Source organism: Natator depressus, chromosome 3, assembly GCF_965152275.1.
Source record: "Natator depressus isolate rNatDep1 chromosome 3, rNatDep2.hap1, whole genome shotgun sequence".
NCBI classification, from domain to species: Eukaryota; Metazoa; Chordata; order Testudines; family Cheloniidae; genus Natator; species Natator depressus.
This window is the reverse complement of record NC_134236.1, coordinates 126,635,986-126,663,199: the sequence shown is the minus strand read 5'-3', so window position 1 is coordinate 126,663,199 and position 27,214 is coordinate 126,635,986. Positions and strand designations below refer to the sequence as shown.

The 27,214-nt window shown below is 40.1% G+C and overlaps 1 protein-coding gene across 2 annotated transcripts in view; it reads right to left on the bottom strand.

Annotated features, from left to right (window-relative positions):
* CEP43 (centrosomal protein 43) overlaps window positions 1-24,797 on the bottom strand; it is a 50,292-nt gene extending 25,495 nt beyond the window's left edge. For both annotated transcript variants that reach the window (XM_074948763.1, XM_074948764.1), the window contains exons 1-6: window positions 24,491-24,797; window positions 16,044-16,097; window positions 11,921-11,975; window positions 11,100-11,188; window positions 8,280-8,414; window positions 4,460-4,540 (exon numbers count right to left, since the gene is read on the bottom strand). In XM_074948763.1, the coding sequence (XP_074804864.1) occupies window positions 4,460-4,540; window positions 8,280-8,414; window positions 11,100-11,188; window positions 11,921-11,975; window positions 16,044-16,097; window positions 24,491-24,574 (498 nt within the window). In that variant the 5' untranslated portion in view covers window positions 24,575-24,797. The remainder of the gene's footprint in view (window positions 1-4,459; window positions 4,541-8,279; window positions 8,415-11,099; window positions 11,189-11,920; window positions 11,976-16,043; window positions 16,098-24,490) is intronic.
* Window positions 24,798-27,214: the final 2,417 nt, after the last annotated feature.

Sequence of the window (27,214 nt, the reverse complement as noted above, 5' to 3'; positions counted from 1 at the left end):
GGAGACATGGACGGTACCCACTGCTGGGATGATACAGTTACAGTAGGTGCTGGTACTGGGCAAGAAGACTCCTGGATTCTTAGCAAAGCTGACCCTGAGACACTCAGTAGGTCCCAGGCTGAACATAAGCTTCCGGAATAGACAGTACTGGGATATAGTCTCCTGTACCATTGAATCAGACGAAGCCACCTCAGAGGTGCCAATGCTGACAGTCCCTGCTGAGCAGATTACGGTCTCGGAGTGCACCTTGGCCACAAGTTCACTCTGTTTTCCTTGTAAAAATGCTTGCTAAACTTCAGTGCTGAGGACCTCGCTCTCCCAGATACTGAGCCCTTACAGACCATCTTCTGATCGTTCTTCCCCAACACGTGGGAGGGGGAGCACTTCTGAGTGACACGGATGCACTCGATACCCGCCCCAAGTGGGAACACACTGAGGGTGGACACAGAGCTGCCTCCATGAGAAGAAACTCAAGTCTGACCTCCCTGTCGGTCTTGGTTCTTGGATTAAAGTCCCTGCAAATTTGAACACAGTCCCTGAAGTGAGATTCCCCAAGACACTTCAGGCAATTGGACTGCAGGTCACTCGCTGGCATCAGTTTCTTGAAGGAAAGCAGGGCTTTAAACCCAGTGACTGAGGCAAAACCCAGCAACAGGAACCAAAATATTAAGGAACATTTCAAAAGAAAACTCATTTCTGTAAACAGTTTAAACTACTGAAATTACTAAAACGAGTAACAACCATATAAACATAGCAAAAAACCTACAACAACAGAACCACACTTTTCAACAACCATAAAGGCCGTAAGAAGGAATTGAGAGAGTAAAGGGCGCATGTGCCACCCAAATGGGTACCACTGAGGGAAAAATCTCTGAGAGCTGTGCGCACACACCCCCCCCCCCCCGAAGTGAAATTGACATGTGCAATCACTCAAAGAACTGTATCTTATTTAAATTTAGGTAACTCCCTGTTCACCCCTTTTCCAGATTATAAATGTATTAAACATTGGATATGTCATGTAACCTTGAGGCAGCCTCCTGTCAACCTTTTGCTATGGGGAAATTTTTCTTTTTATTTTTCCTCTTAGCCAGGTTATGATCCAAGCCAATACTTTGCCTCTCATCCCATGATTTCATTTCTCATCTTGTCATAGGACCTTTGAAAGTCTAAAAAAATTATGTCAACTTTATCCACTACTTTGACATGTTGCAAGAATTCTAGTAGATCAGTGAAATACTATTTTCCTATGCAGACACCATGCTAGTTAGATCCTAACATAATATGATCTACCAGGTGTTTTATTAGTCTATTTTTAACCTGTTTAGCAGGTACAGATAAAGGGTTTACTGCTCTGTATTCCACGAATCATCCACTGAGTCTTAACATAGGCACGTTTGCTATCCTCCAGTCCAGAAGCTGTTTTTAATGAGAGATTGCAGAGTTTTACTAGTGGCTCAAACACTTCATACTTAAGCTCCTTGGAACTACACCATGTGGGCCTGGTATCATAAAAAGCACAGTGGATAATTAGACACAAAAGATTATTTCTAAATCAAGAACCAGCAGAAGTGTCCACTGCACACAAACTGCACAAAAGCTCTGTAAGAATGACGGATTTTCCAGATAATTTTGTCATTTTTTCAGGGAACAACTCGACACTAGTTCAGTATGTCAAAGTATTGCACAAATTTACTAAGATGGAGTTTGTAGACATTCAGGAAACAGGAAAGCCAATTATACTGTCAAGGCAATGCCAGCACCAAAAGCAACCGATTATTTGCTTGTTTGCTCTCTAAGAAGCAGTTACCTTGGACGGGCAAATGGCTTGATTTCAGGATGCCCTGGCAATCAGTATGAGATTAAGGATCTTGTATGAATATTTGTACTCCCCTCAATTCCCTTTTAGAATGGCCAAAATGGATATATTTGCTCAATAAATGCTTGGTAATGTCTTATGTAAATTCTAAAACTTCTGAGCAAGAATAACTGGACAAGATTCTGGCATCAGTAGGGTCTCATATCTGGTAAAAACTCCAACCTTATATAAATTGCATGTAGATAATTGTATAAAATGGGGATCACCTATGCCACAAGATTGAGCAAATACTAACCCTAACAACAGTCCTTTGAATGTGACGCTCTATACAAGTGCTCAATATCAGCCATCTCCCCTGCCTTTTTGTTTTTGTCCCCACTTTCTAACTATAGCCTGTTTAAGTAAATGTAATCCCGAAGCAACTGAGGCACATACACTGAAGTGTCACAGAATGAAATCCTCCCTGTCCTAAGGGATCTTAACACTTTCTCTTGTCCTTTTTAATTAGATTTTTAAAATATATTACACTTTACTGTATGAAGACACTTTTTACATTTTATTTGTAATGATCACTGTAATACTTCAAGTTTATTAAAAATGCCAATCTTTAATAAGTATGTTAGCTTTCAGAGTTAAAAACTGTTACTTGCAATTATGAGTATTATTTCTTCTACTTCCCTTTTCTGGGGGATTTGAACACCAAACGTTGAACAAAGGTTACTTAACAGACATGCACAAGTGCACAAATTCCTTAAAGAACAGGATTAAGAAACCGTATTTGCTCCTGGTAAAAAACAGTGATAAACTGAGATGGCATCGATCAGACTTATTTTTTTTTTAACTAGGCTACAATACAATACATTACATGACAAACTGACACTTCCAATAAGCACAGACTTTCCTAATGCTCTTCTATAATTTCCACTCTTAAAAGAAATGAATGAAAAATTGCAAAGCAGCCACTCTTGTTATTAGTTTTCTTGATTCTTTTCTTGCTATGCACTCTGCCGTTTCAAACATGGTTGTTCTTTTTAAAAAAATGTTGTAATATGTTTTCAGTTGTAATGTGCTTTATTCAGATATATATATATTTAAATTTGAATGGCCACTTATATAAAAGATGTGAATAATTAGTAAGTCTACTTTAGTGGAACGAGTTCTGAAAACAAGTTTTCCCTATTAAACTGAATAAGTATATTGTTGCTTTAAAAGAATTTACTTGTTCAAAAGGTGCTTTGCTGGGATGACTACAGGTATTAATGAAAGTTAACACTTTTGCTCTGTTCCACATAGTGGCAGCCAGAAAACATTCAGTGATGTATAGTTTGTGCCAATTTTAATGTTTTGATAATTGAAATAAATTACCAATTTTAAAGTAAGATCTATGCAGTAAAAATAAGCTGGCATACAACCAAGCATCAGTTAAGTGATTCAAGTTGCAGAAACATATGGTGATAATCTTAAGTAATGTTTGGGGAAACTAAATGAAACAGCTGTTAAATCAAGATTATGGGAATTCACCAGGGTGTTCCAATTAAACAGCGTCTACCATAAGAGTTTTTCTGTCCCTTCCTCCATAACAAGCTGTACTATTCTTTCCTATTTTATATATAATAATAGCAATTGGACTCCCCCTTCTTCGTCACAAGAATTTTCTTTTTAAAACTTAGTTTTATTTTTACATACAAGAAATGAATCAGGTTTTTGTTGTTCTCTATTCTGAAGTATTTTGGGGAAGCAAGAGGGTGGTTAGAGACTACCTATATGTGATATGTCATTCAGAACTGCTGGTACATGTATCAGAGGGAAAAAGGAAACAGTATGACTTTGAAACTACTGCTGGAATACAAAACTTCACATACTCCATATCCACATTCCAATTCCTCAAAAGAGTAAAATGGGAAGCAACAAAACTAGTTTCAGTTTTTACGCATCTAAAATAAAAATTAAAAAGGACAACCATGGTATTGAGGAGGAACTGAAGTAGACTAACCCTGGATGAGCGCAAGTGTCCAGAGTAGTCTTTTTTTGTTTTGAATAGGAACTGCACTGGGTCACTTTGTTAACACTGTTGAACACATCAGAGTTTATCTCATGATGTGATATCATCACTTGTTGTAACAATTAGACCCTCACCTTGTGCCGAACACATTTAACACATGGCTATAACTTGCAATGACACCAAATTTTTTGTAGCGCTTATCTAACAGCATGCAGCAACACATCCTGTGACAATCTTCACAACATTTTACATTAAAACAACATGCAGAAAGTTGTTTAGACATTGCAACTAACTAAATACTTTCAGACTGAGCACCTTCAGATTAAGCATACAGCTTCATATGTGAAGGATGGATGATTAGCACTGAGCAAAGACTATTTAAGAGCTTGGTTAAATATCTCCCATTTAAGGCAGTATTGATAAATTAAAGCAAGGATTTACACAGCTCTTCTATATTTCAAAAATGTTTGGATAGAAAAGCCAGAGCCTCAAACAACTGAGTATGATGGCCAAAATATTCCTGATACATGAATCAGTCAGCATTTCTGCAATAACCATCTTTTACATTAAAAACCCTTTTTAATGCACTTCACCACAAATTGTTACATTATTTAGCATTTCCTTTTATTTAGCTAACTTACCTTACTTGGTATTGGATGTGTATTTGATCTTTCATCAGGTGATTTTGGTGAAGAACGCATGTCAGACACAACTGGAGCTACCTAAACCAAAGTTTCACAAAGAAACAACATACTTAAGATTCCATAAGACTGTGTCAGAACGCCAAATGATAACGAAGGGTGCAAAACTCTTTGCCCTTCACTACATACAAATTCTGACAGTGTGCAGCCAATTCAGCAATTTTAAGGCAGAACTATTTTCAAATTAAATTTTCTTCCAGCCAATTTATTAGTGTATATTCAAACACATTCTTGGTGTAAGTGAAAGGGCTGAATGCACTACTTCTGAAAGTCTAGTAAACATTCTTTCGTTTAAATGACTATCCTGATCAGGAATGATAATAAATGCTATCATCTGGATTTCATTCTCTCCGCTTACAGCGCAGACTCCATTACATTTGGAGATCTCTTCTAACTTCACTGTATTCATCTCAGTGAATATTTTGTTATACAAATGCTTCAGTTTTCTTTTTAAAATACTTCTGATGAAAAATACAACAGGTTTAAGCAGAAAAGCAGTATTTCAGATTAACAGATAGTATGGATTTTCATTACAATTAGGGATGAGCCAAAAGTTTACTAAACATGAACCAGAGAGACAAGGTGGGTGAAGTAATATCCTTTATACTGCACATAGTACACTGCATAAACACTAACCAGTCACAAGTGTTGTTGACTTAAGCTAAATTAGAAACAAAGTAGTAACTACTGTATTCATCTACATCTCACACCGAATGTTTGTTGACTGCATCAGGATTAAAATCAGAATTCATCATTGCAACCTCTTAACACATGTTGAATACTTTCCCTAGTATATTAAATTGCTGTTATCATAACACTTTATGATGAAGCTCAGTAGATAGAACACTTTTGATTAATCAGTTACATAGAATCTCATTCCATTCCTAATCATAATGGAAAGCTATTCTAATTTTCTATAAAGACATTCTAGTAATTAAATCTATTTTGAAAAAATAAAAATAAAAAAAACAAAACAACCCGAAGGCTATGTCTACACTGCGTACCTTACAGCAGCACAGCGGTGCCGCTTAAGTTACACAGTATAGTCGCTCCTTGTCAGCGGGAGAGCTCTCCTTCTGACAAAATAAAACCACCCCCAAAGAGGGACGGTAGCTTTGTCGGCAGGAGAGCAACTCCCACCGACAGAGCACTGTCCACATCAGCACTTTTCATCCGTAAAACTTTTGTCTGTGTGTGTGTGTGTGGGGGGGGGCCTTGTTTCACACTTTTGACCAAAATATCTTTAGTTTATGCTAGTGACAGGGTTAAGTTTACATATTCAGATTTTCCTATTTTAACAATAATCAGCTTGTATACATGTTTTTTGACTTTAAAAATACAGGCTGCAAGAGATTAATTAAACAAGGAGTCTCTCCAGACAACAAGCACATAGAAACCCACAGCTTTTGGGATTGCTGAATTTGTTTCTGATTGAGCGATGATACTAGGAAGGCAGCAGATGTGAAGCTGAAGTGTCTCACATGAACCAACTGTAAGAAAGGAAGCAGCAACTGATGCCACAGGGAGCCTAAAGAAAGGAGCAGAGATTCGTATAGAACTTCTCATCTTCCCTATAACTTACACTTAGCTATCATCAGATCTAGCCCCGAAGGAGGAGGGAGAAGTTAGAACTGGCAATGCTATAGCTGTTTTGGAAAGGAAGCAGTATTTCTTAAATATATATTCAAATATAAATGCTTAATGAGTTATCTCAAAGCAGAACATAATTTAGACCAAATTAACTCAATTAAGATAGACCTAAAGTTGAAGATTGGCAAGATAAGAGGACTTTGTTCTCTTGATTGGAAGCCATGCAAAAGTTGCACTTCATAAGAATTTACCATGTAGAACAGGGGTGGGCAAACTACAGCCTGCGGGCTGCATCCGGCCTATCAGGGCTTTGAATCTGGCCTACGGGATTGCTACCACCGTGGTGCCGCGGGCCCCACAGCCCAGCTGGAAGCGGCTGGTACCACGTCCCTGTGGCCCCTGGAGGAGGGAAGGCAGAGGGCTCTGTGCACTGCCCTTGCCTCCAGGCACCGCCCCCCCGCAGCTCCCATTGGCCGGGAACAGGGAACCGCAGCCAATGGGAGGTTCGGGGGAGGTACCCGCGGGGAGGGCAGCGCACAGAACCCTCTGCCCCTCCTCCCCCAGGGACATGGTGCCAACTGCTTCCGGGAGCGGCGCTGCTCAGAGCCAGGGCAGGCAGGGAGCCTGTCTTAGCCCTGCTGCACATCGCTGCCACCCCAGAGCCGCTCCAGGTAAGCGGCGCAGGGCCAGAGCCCACACCCCGAACCCCTCCTGCACCCCAACTCCTTGCCCTGAGCCCCCTGCCACACCCCTCCTGCACCCCCTACCCTGACCCCCCTGGTACACCCTGCACCCCTCCCACACCCCAACTCCAGCCCTACCTTCATGACCCTGCATGCAATTTCCTCACCCAGATGTGGCCCTTGGGCCAAAAAGTTTCCCCACCCCTGATATAGAAGGCAGGTTTTTAAAAATATTTAGTGTTTTATATTGTTCTTTTGGACTACTGCTTACAGTAAAATGGACATCTGTGCGTACAGACAATCCAATACACCAGTGAGCATAGTATTTAAGTGCCATGTATAGTAGGTGTATATGCCATAAAAAACATTGAGAATTTTAAGTTTGCACAATTAAGAACTCAAAGATCAGGAATGAAAGAGCTATAACTGCATATGCTACTGCCACAGCCTGCTTCCGATGCGTCTCCACTGCAGACATCTGCAAAGCAGCAACATGATCTTCACCACATATTTACAAAGCACGGCTTTGATACAACTTCCAGAATGGAATCCTGTTTCAGGCTCTCTGTTCTCGGTTTCTTTGGAAAAGATTTCTTGAGCAAACTCTTGTACCCCTTTCTATTTCCACTTCCCTAAAAAAATTAGTTTATTTTGGAACGTCCCTTATCCTCAGTTCACTGATTTTCTTTTCGTACAAAGTTTCTCACTAATTGCTGCCACCTGTTCTAGACTAAAATATTGTTTCTGTATTGGATGATTAAAAAGCCTCGTCATGGGTCTGATCCTGCTCCTATTGAAGTCAATGGCAAAACTCGCACTGGGTTTGTGGATTTTTCTCTATTTTTATTTTACCACTGTTGGCATTGGCCTTGCTGCTACTCATTGCAGCTTTATCCATTTTTCTTCTTTTGGGACGTCTCTCAAGCTACTTATTCCCCAACAGCGAGAACCCTGCGCAGATGGTATCTTGCTAAATAAAGAAAAATAAATACTTACAAGTAATTTGTCTTCTCTGAAGATACGACCTTGTAGGGCTCTCACTCACTTCCACTCAGAAGTGAAGATTTTTATGGATGTGTCAATTTTTATAATTTGTTTTCATTTTTAATTAGAGGTATATTCTTGCTTGTGTGTTCATTTTGTACTGGATTATCATGGAAACTGCAACCAAAGGAACTGACTGGAACATTTAGATGGTGGCATTTATATGCGTCAAGGAATGGCAAAAATGATTACCAGCAGGGTGCCTGCCCCTGTTTATCTACCACTGCCCTCAAGGGTCAAAAGACCCTAAGAGGTAAGGAAAATCCCAGACTAGCACTTAAGAGCTAAGACCCAGGAATGAAAATCCTGAAGATGGAAACTCTCTCTAAAGATACTATTTCCACACAAAGTATTCAAACAGTTCATCCCTGAGACAAGCAGTTTATAAACTACATAAAAATTTTAACTGTAAAAAAAGTATAATGCATTTTAACAATACTTACTTCTCCACTACTGGAACCCTTTTTCTGCTGACATCTTCTGACCACTTCCAACAATAAGGGGCCACCTGCAGTACCTTCTGCTTCTATAATTCCTAAATCTCGGGCTAAATTCTCTCGCCCTTCGAGCCCATTTAGCTGGAAAAAAGTTAACATATAATCTTAATCAACAATGCAAATGAAAGCGGTAAACTTTTTAGGAGTTAGCGCAGCAACAACTTGGCCAACCAATCAAGATTTCCCAGTTGTAATCGTGTACATATCAGGACTAGCTGACACTAAACAGCATCTTTATTATATTCCACATTATAGAATTTACAAAAAAACAAAACAAAAATATTCCACGTCACTTAACACACAATTAAGATTAAAATAAATTTTATATTCAAGTTATTTTAGTCTATTACCTTTTAAAACTGGGTCATACCATACTTCAACCAATGATTCTGCAACAAGCTCAGCACAAATGGACCACGGCCTCCATGCAGGGTTTCAGTGACTTCAATGGAACTGTGCAAGCACATGGCTTCACCTATGTGGAGCAGTATGCAGAATCAAAGCCTTACCTTCCAGCCTCTATGGGTCCAAAAAGTCTGATTTTAACTAACGACCCAGATGAAAAATTTTCCTACTCTTTTTTTCCAAATTCCTTTGTTCTCAACATCAGCAACAAGATTATAGAATAACTTGTAGATCAGTTCAATAAAAAATGAACAAAGGTAGCTCTAAATTCAACTCTTACACGTGTAGCTGAGACACAAAATGTGATAGCATGGTTTGTCCAGGTTTCACTGACATGAGTATAGAATGGCTACAAATGGCATCCTTCCTCTTTTAAATTCTTAAGGTGACTTAATGGGAGCTGTAGCCCGCTTCAAAAATATAGGGAAATCAAACAATAAATTTTACTTGTGATGTAGACATCTCATTGAAAACAGACTAAAATTGCCAACATATTTCACATAGGCAACTTGATGAGCCATCACAACTATATACTCATTTAGTCCATAAAGGCCTGGCTTTACTTAAACCGAAAACCTTGAGCTGAAAACATCTATACAACCGTCTAATCCTCTGAATCACTCAATCCCATTAAATTGTCTACTACTCTAGAAATAATTGTAAGATTGCACAGTGAATGTATTACTTCACTCTAGGATTGTATAAGAGAGTGTGCTGTGAGGAAACAAAAATCAATAGCAAATACAGGAAATAAATTATGGAAAGTTACTGAAAGATCAACAGATTTCAAAATAGATGATAATCTGAAAAATGACTGTAAATGTGCCATATTTATTTTATTTCAATACAGCTCCTTTTCAAATATGCTCAGTTTACAAACAAAGATTCCCACCTTTCCCACACCACAAAAATGCCAGCCCCATAATCTCAATTTGGATTTTCAGAGTCATTTTTCTTTTCATTAATCAATATCAAACTATGCTCTTCCTTAAGTTTGCATAGGTATAACTGACTGCATCTTAGTAAAAAAAAAAAAATCTGTTGATAACACACAAAGAGAACTCAGCCTGCACTCTCCCGTATGTTGGTTCTGCAGGGCTAACAGAAACAGTGTTGAAACCGCATTTTTGGCAACTGAACTCAGCAGATGTGACTCTGGAGACATCAAGGGAGAAATCTGTTAGTGAGGAAGTGCCATTTTCAGAACAGACACTCATTTTATGTAATGAATAGGGAATATCTGAAATATTTCTCTAGCATACAAGCTCCTCTTAATGGGAGCTGATTCTGAAGACACATGGAGCTGAGGATGTTTGGCACAGCATGGAGTCTAGGTGGTTTTAGGATTAAGTCAGTTGCAGATGATTTTTCTGAATTTTCTTTTGTGAAACAGGGCAAAAGTCCTTCCACTAGGATAGGATATGAAGCACCAGTTTTTATCGGTTTATCTAGATTGAATTAACAAATGCCTTATAATGTAGCCACTTTTTTAAATGGATATAAAATCAATATTTCATTCAAGTGAAAAAAATTCGTCCTTGCTCAAATTCAAGCTTAAATAACTAGTTTAGCAACACTTCTTGCAAACTAAACTGAAAAGTGATCAATAAGAATAAAAAAAAAAAAACTTTGCAAAGGAACAAATGTTCTTTTTTAAAACAGATGAAAAATATTTTCAATGCGAAATAGTCAATGTCATATATAAATATTTGATAACTGAAAAAGTGTTTTGAAGACCTAGCAAAATATAGTACTACTTAAAAAAAAAGTTCAGTCTCCTCCTCTTGTAACAGACTTTTAGGCCAACACCCCAAGCACGTTACCTTGTTGCTTAATGTGTTGTCTGGGTCACTTGCATTCAATCACTTGTTTTTCCTCCAGTTTTTCTTACTGTATAATGCCACAAAGTGGTTCTGCTGTGAGTTATTTTATTCTCAATTTAGTATTGCTGCATTGATAGAGACATGTAAAATTTGGCACACAGTCCAAAGGAATGTCACCATTTGATTAATAGAATCCCCGACTATTATGAGCACAGATAGCTCCACAGACAAAACTAATTTATTTTAAGCGACAAAGGTAGAAAAGAATTGATGAAGTATGTATGCTTTTAGTCAACTTTAAAAACCCACCACCATGAATCATCAATTACATAAACATCCTTTTCTGTACTTGTGACAGTCTATGACTTGGGTTAGTGTAGGGACGCAGGTATACATTACTAAGTTCCGGCTGATATTTAGAGCATAAATTTGAGTAACTGGTATAGACCAATACAAAATCCAATAAAGCTTCTGCATTTGTTCATTTCAGATTCTAACAGTCAAGTTAGCATATGATTAAAAACAGTATCTTCCTTACTGTGCTTGATTCAGGCTGAAAAACGGCCAATGTAAAGTCAAGATTGAAAAACTGAAGAAATTCTGCAACAAGACCAGCAACCAAGCAACCTAAAAAGAAAAAGGAAAAAAATAATTGGGTACATCAAACAGAATTAAAATTCTCTTATATTAAGGACCTGATTTTTAAGAGATCCTCAATCCGGTCTCCTCTGTCCCACCCATAATTCTGCAGGTCTGGTTTAGGTATTTAACTACCTAATCCTCAGTCCAAATCAGGAAGACATTTAAATTAAACCAAAACTGCTGGAATAAAACTCAAGGCTCCTTCTAAAATTCAGGCCCCATTTAACCTTTAAAAAAAAAAAAAAAAAGTCTAGCTCAAAGACACCTTAATTTTGGTGTCTGTCCCCCACACACTTTTAATGCTGTACCTCTACAGTCTACTTTCATATTACAGCTTCAGGTTGCTGTTTCTGCTACTCTAAAAAGGCTCAGTTGAATTATTGTAAATCAACAAATGATAAAATAATGGAAAAAAATTTCCGCAGCAATTAATTCAAATACCTACAGAAATCAGTCCTCTCAACTAAGACCATGGCAACAACAGAATATTAGCTTTAAAAGCTCTGGACTCAATCTTAACTTCAGTGTGTGCAATGGTAGTTTTGACATTTACTTAATGGGAGAAGGACTGGCTTCTATCTTTACTACAGATCTGTTTATGACCAACATCAGGATCATACTGCAAACACAAGAGCAAATGGATTTACCTTCACTTTTCTTCAAAATATTTGTCAATATCTGAGGAATGTATAAGTTAACAAACAGGGAAAAGCTTACCATCTTTTGTACCTAGAAACTTTTTCAAGCTTTCATTTACCAGGGGTGTTTTGTTCTGTTGAAAGATGAAAAATCAAGGACAATTAATAAGGATTTCCCTGTACTGCAAAGACATTTAACACCTCATCAAGAATTTTGGCCATAGAGGCCTCACTAGAATAACAAACAGCTTAAACAACTGATTTTTTTTTTTTTTGGTTAAAAAGTACTTTTATACTAAGTGTACTAGTAGTAATTAGTAAAGCAGCACATTTAGATGGTCATAATTAAGGCTTAATATTTCTGTTACCAACCCCCAGGGGATTATAGTTTGGCTATAAAAACATTATAGATAGGAATAGTATCAGCTGGTTACAGATTTTTATGTTTTTCCATACAGTTAAACAAATTACAAGTTCAGCAGTTGAGCGAAACAACCACTGAAAAATAGAAGTTTGCCAATTTTACTCTGTAGGGCTGTCGATCAATCAGTTAACTCCCCCGATTAACTTAAAAAAAAAAAAAGAAACTAATCACAATTAATCAGTTTTAATCGCACTGTTAAACAATAGAATGCCAATTGAAATGTATTAAATATTTTTGAATTTTTTCCTACATTTCAAATATATTGAATTACAACACAGAATACAAAATACACTGCTCACTTTATATTACAAATATTTGCACTGTAAAATGATAAACAAAAGATACAGTATTCAATTCACCTCATACAAGTACTGTAGTGCAATCTCTATCATGAGAGTGCAACTTACAAATGTAGATTTTGTTACATAACTGCACTCAAAAACAATGCAAAACTTTAGAGCCTACAAATCCACTAAGTCCTACTTCTCATTCAGCCAATCGCTCAGACAAACAAGTTTGTTTACATTTACAGGACATAATGCTGCCCACTTATTTACAACGTCAACCTGAAAGTGAGAACAGGCATTCAAACGGGACTTTTGTAGCCAGCATTGCAAGGTATCTACGTGCCAGATATGCGAACCATTCGTATGCCCCTTCATGCTTCGGCCACCATTCCAGAGGACATGCTTCCATGCTGATGACGCTCGTTAAAAAAATAATATGTTAATTAAATTTGTGACTGAACTCCTTGGGGGGAGAATTGTATGTCTCGGACTCTATTTTACTCACATTCTGCCATATATTTCATATTATACTAGTCTTGGATGATTACCCAGCATGTTCTTCATTTTAAGAAAACTTTCCCTGCAGAATTGACAAAATGCGAAGAAGGTACTAATGTGAGATTTCTAAAAGCACTCGACCCAAGATTTAAGAATCTGAAGAGCCTTCCAAAAAAAAAAAAAAAAAAAAATCTAAGGATGAGGTATAGAGCAAACTTTCAGAAGTCTTAAAAGAGCAACACTCCAATGTGGAAACTACAGAACCCGAACTACCAGAAAAGAAAACCAACCTTCTGCTGGTGGCATTTGACTCAGATGATGAAAATAAAAACATGCGTTGGTCTGCACTGCTTTGGACAGTTGTCAAGCAGAACCCGTCATCAGCATGGACGCAGCATTGTGAATAAAAAGTGGGCCACATTATCTCCTGCAAATGTAAACAAACTTGTTTGTCTGAGCAACTGACTGAACAAGAAATAGGACTGAGTGGACTTGTACGCTCTAAAGTTTTGCATTGTTTTATTTTTGAATGCAGGGGTTTTTTGTACACAATTCTTTATCATGAAAGTTGAACATACAAATGTAGATTGCACTACAATACATGTATTAGGTGAACTGAAAAATACTTTTTCTTTTGTTTTTACAGCACAAATAATTGTAATAAAAATACACCTTGTATTCTGTGGTGCAATTAAAATATATTTAAATAAATGGTACTCTATTATTGAGTAACAGTGTGATTAATCGCACGATTAATTGTGCGATTCGTTTTTTAAATTGCTTGACAGCCTTACTATTTTGCACTCGCTCTGTTTTTTAAAATAGAATTTGCAGATTCTTCAGGCAAAATATGGACTAAACTATTCGTTAACATGGGATTACTAAACGATAGTTTTATTTTCTATTTTTTGCAATAACTTCCTGCAAGTGTTTAAGTGTTAATTTCCCCTACTAGATCTGTTCTATTTAACTTACATTTTAAAATCAAGAAGAAATTAACTTGCAGTTTTTGGTTTGAAAAAATCACTGTATAATTTAGATAATGCCAAATTCTAAACCAAGATCACCATTATACCAAAATATCACTGTTCATGCATCAGTCTAATAATGATGTCTGTACATCTCCAGGAACAGCCTTTGTCTGTGTTAACTACTGCTGCAGAGTCACCAGAAGCACAAAAAGCACAGAAATTTGCAAATGAGAAATATGTTTTTTAAACTTTATATTTAGAATTCAGAGGCTCTAATTTTAAATGTAAGCTTATACATGAGTAAACTGATAAAGTTCCTTTCAAATTTTTTTTTTAGAAATGCAGAAGTACTTAATTTTTTTAAATTATTTTTTCATAATGTGCTTTTTGAAAGTATTTCCATCTTTTACATTTCAGAAGTCTTATGATCGGATAGGATATTGATGGGGTCAATAAGAAACATTTTAAAAGAATTTATGAACACACTTGATGAACTGGAGTATCTTTTTTAGATGTTTGTAGTGTTGTTGCAGACACGTCGGTCCCAGGATATGACAGAGATAAGGTGGGTGAGCTAGTATCTTTTTGTCAAGGTTCCTCCCCCACTCTGAACTCTAGGGTACAGATGTGGGGACCTGCATGAAAAACCTCCTAAGCTTATCTTTACCAGCTTAGGTCAAAACTTCCCCAAGGTACAAAATATTCCACCCTTTGTCCTTGGATTGGCCGCTACCACCACCAAACAAATACTGGTTACTGGGGAAGAGCTGTTTGGACACGTCTTTCCCCCCAAAATACTTCCCAAAACCTTGCACCCCACTTCCTGGACAAGGTTTGGTAAAAAGCCTCACCAATTTGCCTAGGTGACTACAGACCCAGACCCTTGGATCTTAAGAACAATGAATAATCCTCCCAACACTTTCACCCCCCCTTTCCAGGGAAATGTTGGATAAAAAGCCTCACCAATTTGCATAGGTGACCACAGACCCAAACCCTTGGATCTGAGAACAATGAAAAAGCATTCAGTTTTCTTACAAAAAGACTTTTAATAGAAATAGAAGTAAATAGAAATAAAAAAAAATCCCCCCTGTAAAATCAGGATGGTAAATAACTTACAGGGTAATTAGATTCAAAACATAGAGAACCCCTCTAGGCAAAAATCTTAAGTTACAAAAAAGATACACAGACAGAAATAGTTATTCTATTCAGCACAATTCTTTTCTCAGCCATTTAAAGAAATCATAATCTAACATGTACCTAGCTAGATTACTTACTAAAAGTTCTAAGGCTTCATTCCTGGTCTATCCCCGGCAAAGACTGAATATAGACAGACACACATACCCTTTGTTTCTCTCCCTCCTCCCAGCTTTTGAAAGTATCTTGTCTCCTCATTGGTCATGTTGGTCAGGTGCCAGCAAGGTTACCTTTAGCTTCTTAACCCTTTACAGGTGAGAGGAGATTTCCTCTGGCCAGGAGGGATTTTAAAGGGGTTTACCCTTCCCTTTATATTTATGACACTTTTATTGGACTAACTTCTGCTGGTAGAAGAGACAAGTTTCTGAGAGTCATAGAGCTCTTCTTCAGGGACCTGTGAAGCTCAAAAACTTGTCTCTTCCAGCAACGAAAGTTGGTCCAATAAAACATATTACCTCGTCCACCTTGTCTCTTTCCTATCCTCCTTAGAGTCATTCTGGACAACTGGACAACATGCTATTGAAAACTAGCCAAGATCAATATTTACCCAAGAGAGCTAACCAATTGTAAATGAGATGTTATGAATCTAACCAGATCTTATAAAAAGGAAAAGATAGAAAACAGACAGTTTAATATTTTTCAGGGATATTTCTGTCATATTTAAAGCTTGACCCTGTTACAACTGAAATCAGTGAGAATTTAAGGACAGCAACATACTTTTGGCAAAGTGACAAAAAATGAACTTTTTATTTGTATTTTTGTACTTTTTAATTGCATTAAACATTTACTGAAAGCTGAAGTAGAAATTACATTCTTTTATCTCCTTACCTCTACTTTTTCTTGCTCTTCAAGTGCCAAAAATACAGCTGCTCGTAGTTCTGCCTACCAAATTAAAAAAGAAACCGTATTTTTGCAGTCACTATTTTCTCCCCACAATTCAAATACAACGAGTAGCCTGCCAGGTATTTGTTTAAAACTGACCCCAGCTTCTTCCTGAGGTACTTGTATTGAATTTAATACACCTAAATGCTTTCATTAAACTAAAGCGATATGCAATGTGGCTTGGGGCTGGGAAAGAAGAATTTTCAATCTGAAAAAAAGGGAAGAAACAAGAACAGGAATGTGAACTACAGCAGAACCTCAGTTATGAACACCTTGGGAATGGAGGCTGTTCATAACTAAAATGTTCGTAACTCTAAACAAAACATTATAGTTGTTCTTTCAAAAGTTTACAACTGAACATTGACTCAATACAGCTCTGAAACTTTACTACGCAGAAGAAAAAATGCTGTTGTTCGTAACTCTGAGGTTCCAGTGTACATGGCCCATTAGGTCATTTCTACTGTCAGGGTGGGATTTTTTTTTTTTTTTTTTAAACACTGCCTAGGGGGACTGGACACCTAATTCCTATTAATTTTGAATACAAGTTGGACATTTAAGTCCCTTAGGTGTCTTTGAAACTCACACATTTAATATACAATTCTATGATAAGGAAATGTACACAAACAACATACTCAAAACTAGGAAAAATGTTAATAGTAAAGTATAGATATTTCTTCAGTGTCTGGTCAGGAGACATGCAACAGAATCTAAACACAGGAATCTGAGCAGTATTAAAGGTATAAAACTATTTCTTTATTTTTTGGATTCATTGTGCTCATGGATCTCATTTTCATTCATCGGTTTTTCTTCTTGAACATTCAAATGTGAGTCTTGCATGAATACTTCCTTATGTTTGAGTTTCCCTATGTCCCTCATATATTGTGGATAGTTATCTGAAAACATTTGCTCAACGTGCAGCGGCAGGAAAAAAGCTAACAGCATCTTAGGAACCATTTGGAAAGGGATAGATAAGACAAAAATATCATAATACCACTACATAAAGTAGCGGAATGCCCACATCTTGAATACCATGTGCAGTTCTGTTCACCCCACCTCAAAAACAATATATTAGGACTGGAAACGGTCCAGAGAAGGGGAACAAGAATGATTAGTGTTATAAAACATCTTTCATATGAGGAAGGATTAATAAGACCGGGACTTTTCAGATCGGAAAAGAGACGACTAAAGGAGGATCTGATAGAGGTCTATAAAATCATGAACGGTGTGGAGAAAGTGAGTAAGAAAGTGTTATTTACTCCTTCACATAACACAAGAACCGGGGGTCACCCAATGAAATTAATAAACTTAAAAACAAACAAAAGGAAGTACTTCTTCACACAATGCACTGTCAACCTGTGGAACTCATTGTCAGGGGATCTTGTGAAGGCCAAAAGCACAACTGGGTTCAAAAAAGAATTAGGTAAGTTCATGGAGGATAGGTCCACCAATGGCTATTAGCCAAAATGTTGAGGAATGCAACCCCATGCTCAGTGTGTCCTAGCCTCTGAGTGCCAGAACCTGGAAGTGGACAACAGAGGATGGATCACTCAACGATTGTCTGTTCTGTTTATTCCCTCTGAAGCACCTGGTTTTGGCCTCTGTCAGAAAACAGGATACTGGGCTAGACGGACCATTGGTTTGACCCAGTATGGCCATTATTGTTATGAAGTATCTGGCAGGAATATTTGAAGATAACAGTGGAGCAATAGCAACAGCAGTTAAAGTTATGCCAGTGTTTTCAATTGAGCAAGGGTGACAAAAATGTTTTCCAAGAACTGTGTTTTGATTTGTAGGATTAAATTAAAATAGTAATTCCAGTTTTTAGAGTGCTTGAATTTTCTAGGACACTTAAAGAAAGAGAGCTGATCTTAGTTATCACTGCTCCAAAATGAACCATTTGGGAATTAACTGGATTCTGACCCTCTCTTCAAGTTCTCTTAAAAACCTCACAAAGCAGTACAAGATATGAAATTAATCTAATTCTTGAGTATATGTTGTTCATGTCCATATTCATTAAAAGTTTCAATTTATTCTGTTGCTATTTTTTAAGGTAAAATATTAATATACTGACACTAAACAGTACTTTGTCAACTCATCAGCACTTCTATACACATATTATAATTAGCATGAAGGTGTTAACATGACACATTGTTACTCAATATATGTTTTCTGAGCACAAGTTAAGACGACAACATTATGGGGTTTTTGTCCCCCACAGAAGTTGAAATGACAATATTTCAGGCACAGCAGTTACTATAATAAAAGTTTTCTAGTAGAAGGTTTCTCGGGACACAATATTCACAGCAAAGATTTCCCTTCAGTGGGAATGCTCAATGTTTACAATTGCATTTGACGGTAATAGTTCATGGAGTGCTTGATTTTCTCAGGGAATGCTGCGAAACAGCCCTTGTGAATCAGTCAGTCAACTTTTTTTTACAAGCTACACTTTTTTTTTTAAAAAAAAGAAATCAACTATGTAATTATAATACTATTCCTACAAATTTAAAGAGTATGGTTAACTTCCCCACCTGCACCTAACATTTAAAGTTTACCTCATTTTGTTTCTTTACAAGCCAACTAACTTCCTGATTGGTTTCAGATGGATTTCTCTCTCACTCTACTAATGCCATAGAAGCCAGATGCACTTACAGCAGGAAGGGAACAGCCAGGTTAAACAAAACATTCCCTGATGAGACTGAACTCTGAAGTATTCTGTTAATTGTTTATGAATGGAAGACAGGAACTGGTGCATAAAGGGGTACGCAGTCTCTGCTCCTTAGGTAGGTTAAGAGGCAAACTCAGTGGTTCTTCATGATATAGAGAGAATTACTCATCCTGGACACCTTGGTACTCCTTCCAAACATCCCTCAAAGAAGAGAGCCTCTGGTGACACCTCCTCCTGAGCCACATACAAAGTGATCCCACAGTCCTATTAGAAGTCCACATTACATCAATGCAAATAAGTGTCCCTGCTAAGATTCTATCATAGTGATTTAGTTCATGTGCCACAAGCAGATCTGGCTCTCATGTCGTTAACAAAGTAGGAGATAGCCACTCTACAAATAAAAAGAAGGGGACCCTTGAAATTAGCTCAAGCACAAGTTTTAAATTTAAAATATGAACAATTATTTCTTAAAAATACTCATTTACTTCAAAGAAGCTAAAAAATGCTACAAGTATAGTAACATTATTTATAATGGTACCTAGACAGTCATTCCAGTTTAATGAACAAGCTGTCCTCCTGAAGTGAAGCTGTTTCTGTAACAATACATGCAAGAGCGAAGGGAGGGGAATATAGGTGCAAGTTGCCCTGAACTGTGACAGAAGGGGCTGTGGAAACTAATTAGTTCTTTAAAATAAAGAATCAACTTTATAGCATCTTAACAATTAATATAATTTTATTCTTTTTTAACCCCCTGTTGCGGCAATCCTGATAACTGCCCAACAGAAAGTTTTTAGGCTGAACTAATAAAACTGACTTATCAAGGCTGCCGTTAGCTTTATGTTGTCAAAGAGCGTCTTGCTCGCTTATTGCTACAACCAAGAGGTGTTGCAAGTGTTGCAAACCCCATGTCACAAATGACTAGGGTGACCAGACTTCCCGATAAAATTGGGACTGTCCCGATTTTTAGGTCTTTGTCCCGTGTCCTGACCGATGCACAGTTGGGACGCCATTTGTCCCAATACTGTGGCTTTGGCCACTCTGGCTTCCCCCCCCCCCCCCCCTTCTTCCCCCATGTGTCTTGATATTTTCTCCATTACATCTGGTCACCCTACTAGTGACATTTCACCCAACTAAAGGAATATAAAATGATTTTGAACAAGTCACAGCCAATCAGAAAATAGTGGTTGTAATGCAGGATATGGGGCAGGGGGAAGGGAAAGAGTAGAGGCAGCCCGAGCACCTGCTCCCCACCCCCCACGGACGGTCTGGGCTGCGCTCAAGGCCTTCAGGGCCGGAAGAGACAGGAGCTGTGGGGAGCTGCTTTGGGGGGCCCTCACAGGCCCAGAGCGGCCCAGGGGATTAGCAGGGGGCCGGGAGCAGGAAGCGGAATGACCCAGCCCCAGCCCGTTCCGCCCCCCCACTGGCGGCAGGGAGAAGGGATCCCCTCCCCCCCCAGAGGTGGCGAGCTGAGCAACACAGCACGGAGTCAGCAGAGTGCAGCAGGCTAAGGCGCTCTGCTTCCCACCACTGCCGGTGAGTGCAGGGGTAGGCCTGACCCCTGCTGCCACCGCCAGGCCCCCCCGCTAATCCCCTGGGCCGCATCCGTTGCTGGGGGAGGGGGCTTGGGAGAAGGGGCAGGGTGGGGGCAGAAGGAGGTGGAGCAGGGGTGGAGGGAGTTGTCCCGGAACGCACATGGGGGGCCAGCTGGGGAATGGGGCTGGCCGCTGGGGGCGCTGCCACCTACTAAGCATGCAGCTGCATAGGACACCATGAAATTTGGGGAAATCTGGTGCCCCAAATTTCATGGTGCCCTACGCAGCATGCGTATTCTGCGCATGCCTAAGGACGGCCCTGAGTAGAGGCCTTCCTTTTTCATATGAAGACTGTCTCCCTGAAATAAGAAAAGAAAAAGCACAAGCTCTTCAGAACAGGACCCAAGTCTTCTTTTGTGTTTGTACAGCACTCACCACATTGTCAGTCTTAGTGGAAACAAGTAATAAGAGTATGAATGTGAAGAACAAGCTTTTGTAGAAACATGTCACAAGAATACATGAAATAACAGGAAACGAACACACACCTGGGTAGTTTCTGAATGTTAACTAGTTTCATGCTCATGGATTATGTATTTCAGTTTAAAAGCAAAAGAAGAAATGTGTATCAATTGCAAGTGGACAATATATTAATTATACATGTTTAAGTATTTGCCAGTGTACAAATTAAGATTTTACTCATTCTCTTGTGCTCAAAAACTAGTTAAACTTGGATTTATGCTGGAAATGGCCCACCTTGATTATCATGCACATTGTAGGGAGAGTGGTCACTTTGGATGAGCTATTATCAGCAGGAGAGTGAGTTTGTGTGTGTGTGGAGGGGGGGGAGGGGCGGAGGGTGAGAAAACCTGGATTTGTGCTGGAAATGGCCCAACTTGATGATCACTTTAGATAAGCTATTACCAGCAGGAGAGTGGGGTGGGAGGAGGTATTGTTTCATGGTCTCTGTGTATATAATTTCTTCTGCAGTTTCCACAGTATGCATCCGATGAAGTTAGCTGTAGCTCACGAAAGCTCATGCTCAAATAAATTGGTTAGTCTCTAAGGTGCCACAAGTCCCCCTTTTCTTTTTGCGAATACAGACTAACACGGCTGTTACTCTGAAACCAGTAAATAAAATATAACACTTCTAAAATAACTGCCCAGCATTACTCTAAACATTAACAGTTTTAAAGGATAATAGACATTTTGCATTGTCAAGTTAATTTACGCAAATGCCAGTGTGCACAAGATATTAATACACAGAAAAGCCAAAATCAAGCAAACTACCATTATTATTGTTACAACCTCATACAAACTACTGCAAGACAAAGATCTCACTTTGGTTCCTTCACAAGTCTCTGTAGAAGGCCTAAAACTAACCAAATAGGTTTTGTATATTTTCCCCAGTTTTATCGCTGGTCACCTTTACAATACGTCTTCTATTGATAATATTCTATGTTAACTAGAATCCTTCCACATTTGTCTCTTATGACAAGTTCACGTTCTCTTGACTTCATCTGCATCAGACTCGTATACACACGCTTCTTAGAGTTTGCTCTCATTTATGTCTTACTATCTCCACAGGATACTGAACACAAATCCTTCTATGCCTTACTTTCTAGCTTTTACCCTCACCCATCCTTGGAAAGCACTGTTTAATTTTGGGGTACAAATCCTACATAAATATGCAATATCAGAACATAGCTTGTTTTCCCTAACTTAACTTCCCTAACAGGTACACAATACTCAAGCAAGCAATACATTGAGCATCCTTACATTTAAATGTATTGCAAGAAAAATTCCTTATGCATGATATAAACCAACTTGAAGTGCAAATGCCTATCAAAATCGATTGGATCAATAGAAGTAGCGCAACTCCCATAAATTGCCACTACCTATCAAAAGTCTGTGCTTACCCCATTCAGACAGCTGCTACTACATGGCCATTTAGAATACTGTGTTTAAGATATGAAAACTGTGAATTTCAGGGAAGCATGGCATCAGTGGGAGCCACTGGCAAAAAAAAAAAAAGGCGCGCTATCAGCAGAAGCTACAGGAGCCATTTACAAGTCTCTGCAGGGCACACGGACCAAGTGAGGAGCAGGATGTAGCATATACTTCCAGGAGTCTCTAGCTACTTTTATCTCAACCAAGGCCAACTTAATTTAACCAGATCAGAGTGGTAGCCGTGATGGTCTGGATCAGCAAAAACAATGAGGAGTCCTTGTGGCACCTTAGAGACCAACAAATGTATTTGGGAATAAGCTTTCAAAGGCTAAACCCCACTTCATCAGATGCATTGAGTGGAAAATACAGAGGCAGGTATAAATTCACAGCACATGAAAAGATAGGAGTTGCCTTACCAAGTGGGGGGAGGTGAGTGCTAACGAGCCAATTCAATTAAGGTGGAAGTGGGTTATTCTCAACAATTAACAAGAAGGGGTGAATACCAAAGGGGGGGGGGGGAAAGAGAATCACTTTTGTAGTGCTAATGAGGCCAATGTAATCAAGGTGGCTCATTTCAAATATAGTTGACAAGAATGTGTGAGTATCAGCAGGGGAAAATTAGTTTTTGTAGTGACCCATCCACTCCCAGTCTTTATTCAGGCCTAATTTGATAGAGTCTATTTTTGAAGTATTGCCACTTTTAAGACTGTTATTGAGTGTCCAGGGAGATTGAAGTATTCTACTAATTTCTGAATGTTAGAACTGTTGGTGTCTGATTTGTGTCCAGATATTCTTTTGTGTAGAGACTGTCCAGTTCGGCCAATGTAGATGGCAGAGGGGCATTGCTGGCACATATCACACTGGTAGATGTGCAGGTGAACAAGCCCCTAACGGTGTGGCTAGGTCCTATGATGGTGTCCCTTGAATAGATATGCAGACAGAGTTGGCAACAGGGTCCGTTGCAGGGATTGGTTCCTGGGTTAGTGTTTTTGTTGTGTGGTGTGTAGTTGCTAGTGAATATTTGCTTCAGGTTGGGGGGCTAAAAGTGGCAGAATTCAATTTTTTTCAAATGATTTTGACCCATAAATCCAATGTGTATTTTTAAAAAATTTTCCAATGTTTTATCCATTTAATTTTCCACAGTTGCAAGAAATTATGGGTGATCAGAGAATGATAGTAAACATCAGGATATAAAAACAAAGCTTTATTGCCATTAAAACACAAACTGTCAATGTCACGTGTCAAAACATATAAAGTAAACATCCTAAAATTCAACTTTAAGAAGTTCTCAAGCAGCATTTTTCTTACTTTGCCTAATTGTTAATTTCAACTATGAAAATATTTTTGTTGTTTGTTTCTATTGGTGAAATCAATGTTTACCAACATTTATTGATAAAAATCAAAAACCTTCCAAGCCCAATTATAACTTGTAGGACATTAGAATGGAAGGATTTAGGTAAGGGTGTGTGTGTATGGGGGGGGGGGGGATTTTACATAAGAAATTAAACTGAAATAGCGGCAAACAGTCCTGTGGCACCTTAAAGACAAACAGATGTATTGGAGCATAAGTTTTTGTGGTTGAATACCCACTTCGTCGGATGCATGCACGAAAGCTCATGCTCCAATACGTCTGTTAGTCTATAAGGTACCGCAGGACTCTTTGCCGCTTTTACAGGTCCAGACTAACACGGCTACCCCTCTGATGAGTTGAAAGAGCAGATCCGCTCCAGCTACTCCTTTGCTTTGCCAGGAGCACCACGGGCCCGGAGCTGCCACACTAGCGTGGGGAGCAAACTCGCCCCCAACGCAGGGAGCCCGGCGGCAGACCGATCCCTGACCGGGCCGGCCAACCCCCCGCGCCATCAGGGACGTTTCACGAGCACTTTGCCCCGGGTGGGCCGGAGGCGAGGGCTGCGACGCTTCCCGGGCGCGGAACATCCCATAGGGCCTTCGCGCAGGGCAGAGGCTCGCCACGGCTCCTGCGTAACCCACGGGCCCCGTAGGCCAGACAGGTGCCGCGATCGCGGCCCGGACTCCCGTGGGCGGCGCTGGGCCTAGCAGCTCCCAGCGTGGGTAGGGGCGGCACAGGAGGAAGCGAACCGAGTCCCCGACCCCGCCTCCCGATGGCGCGGGGCGGAGTGGCGGTTAGGGCCGTTAGTGCAGCTGGCACCACCTCGCGCTCTGTCCGCCCCCCCCACCACGCGCATGTGTCTCGCGCCCCAGGGGACAAGCCCCTCCCCCGCCAATACCTTGATTTTATTGAGCACCCCGCTGCTCTCCAGCGTCTGTACAAGCAGGTCCCGCAACTCCGTGTCCTCCTCCGCCGCCGCCATCTTGTTTCTCCCTGACAACCGCCCAAACTATGTTAGCGGCGGGAGCGGCGGCGCAGATTCGCGGCGGAGAAGAGAAGAGGCGCCGACGCCAGGGCAGGCTCGAGGGGACGGGGGCAAGCGGTCGCGGCGACCTACTGGCCACCCAAGAGGCGGCGGGGCGGGACTGGAGCTGCCCAGGACCTGCCTCGGGCCCGGCGCGCGGAATGTGCGGCTGCGAACGGGCAGCGCCGCGATTGGCTGGCGGGCGCGGGAGGTTTAAAGGGAATGGGCGGGGCTAGGCCCGGGCCAGGGTCGGGGAGCAGCGCCCGGGGAAAGCGCGGGGGTCTCTGGAGCGGCTCAGGGGCGGGGCGGGCTTTCCCGGGAGGGGCCCGTTTGTGAGGCAGCGGCCCGGACTGGCGGCTGCCTGGTGTCCTGGGCTCAACGTCGTCCCTGCTGGCGGGGGGTGTTGTGGGAACCCTCGGTGGAGAGCGCGGGCCGGGGTGCAGCTGGAAAACCCGCTAGTAACGGAGGGGGTCAGACAGAGGGCCGGGACTCGGTCGTTCCTGTCCAGGCTATTCACGCTTAACAGCTCCCCAAGCAAGTTATTTCACCGTCTGGCACCTATCCAATGCCCTCCCCCCCAGCGAAACTGCTGCCTCACGTGGAGCACGTGAGCAATCCTCTCCCTGCTCAACAAAGCGCTCAAGGAGGCACGGTCCCATGGACCTCAAGGAAATCAAGGGGGGGCGGTTAAGCATCCCTGGAAATCCAGGGAAATTGTGCACGTGCCTGAAATTAACCAGGTGTTTAAGTGCTTTGTCAAATAAGGATGAGTTTTGTGCTTAAATTTAGGTACGTGCTTAAATTTAGGTACCTGCTTAAAGTGCCTTGCTGAAATGGCCTGAATGCAAAATCCATCCAAAGAGTGCTTCTTGATCACTTCCCACTTTTTTGCTGATAAATTTACACCAGCTACATAGTTTAAATCACCATCTGAGTTTGACTCATAACAGCAAAATGGTGTAGAAGAGTGGTTCTCAACCCCCACCCATGGACCACTTGAAAATTGCTGAGGGTCTCAGTGGACCACCTCATGATCTTTCCAAATGTTGTTTGTACCGTTAGCTAACTACTGTAAAGCACTTTGGATAAAAGTGCTATCTAAAAACCCCTTAATAATTATTAACTTTTTTTGTACTACAAATAAAAGCACACAACTCATTTTAATATCAATAGTCTTACCTTTCTAATGCGATGGATGTGCCCTCTCTCCCCCGCCACGGCAGCCCTGAAGCTGGGAAGGAAGGGGGTCTCCCCCCACCACAGAGCTGAGGCTGGAAGGAGGGCCATCTCTCCCTGGTAGCCACAGCCCTGGAGCTGGAGAAAGTCATCTCTTTCTCTGGCCATCACAGCCCTACATGTCCCATATTCCCTCCACCCCCTCTTCTCACCCCACTGCCCCTTCCACCTACCCCTTATTCCCCCAAGGCCATCACCTCACCTGTGCGTCTTCTCCAGGGTCCAGGCACCTAATTAGTGGAGCCACGCCTGTGTATCTCCACTAATTAGGTGGGTGGCCCTTCTTTCTCTTGTGTGCGGCCACCTGAATGGACCACCTGAATGGAGGTCGCGGACCACCGGTGGCCCATGGACCACAGTTTGAGAAACTCTGGTGTAGAATAATTAGGATAATGGGTGGTTCTGCTGTGTGAAAACTGAAAACATAAATTCAGATAATTAAAATTGCTTTTATCTTAATTTGATACTTTCACATATTAATTATAGCTGGTTGAAAACAGATAAGTATATTCAATGAAATATTTAAAAATGAATTTTTCACTTTCAACAACTTCCTATGAATATTTTTGGGGTTTTCAATACTTTTTTCCCTCTACATTTCAGTTTTGTGTCCGTGGGATCAATGCTTTTTTTTTCCTGCTGGGGGGAAAAAGAGGAAGGAGTAAAAGAAAAGGGAGAGAGTGAGTGGCATTTTTTCTCTACTTTCACTCTTTTATGTCCCCACACATTGCTTTTTTCAGTTGGGGGGAGAGTTTAAAAGTTTCAGAAAAATTTAGTTTTGAAAAATTTTGATCAAAATTTTAAAAAATCACTAAAATGTAATCAGGTATTTTTCATTAAAAAGTTTGTGAAAATATTTCTGATCCACTCTACTGTTAATATAACTGAGTAGTTCTCCCAGTTGTTTCAACTTCACTGAGTAACATTCATTTCAGTAGAATGTTTCACAGCAAAAGCAGCAGAACTTTAGGAAAAAGTTTTGGTTTTTTTTTTTAAATAATTTCCCTTTTCTGACTACTGTGGTGATCAGCGGACACCCTAAAACTGTAAACATGAGATTTGATGCAGATGAACAGCACATTACCCACAGCAAAAATTGAGAATCACTTTAAAAATGCTCTTGGGACCAAATCCTGCTCTGCTTAATTACTCAATTTATGGGACTATTTGTGTGAGTAAGCCAACAGGAGTTGGCCTGATCCAACACCTGTTGATAAGCAAACATGCAACTAAGGGAGGGGGATGCAAATTAAATTCTATATGCAGAGTTACCACAGATTTAAAACAAAAAAGAGACTGAGGATTCTCTAAATGTTTTAACATTTGTTAATACTGTTGAAAAAATACTGTTCGACCAAAGAA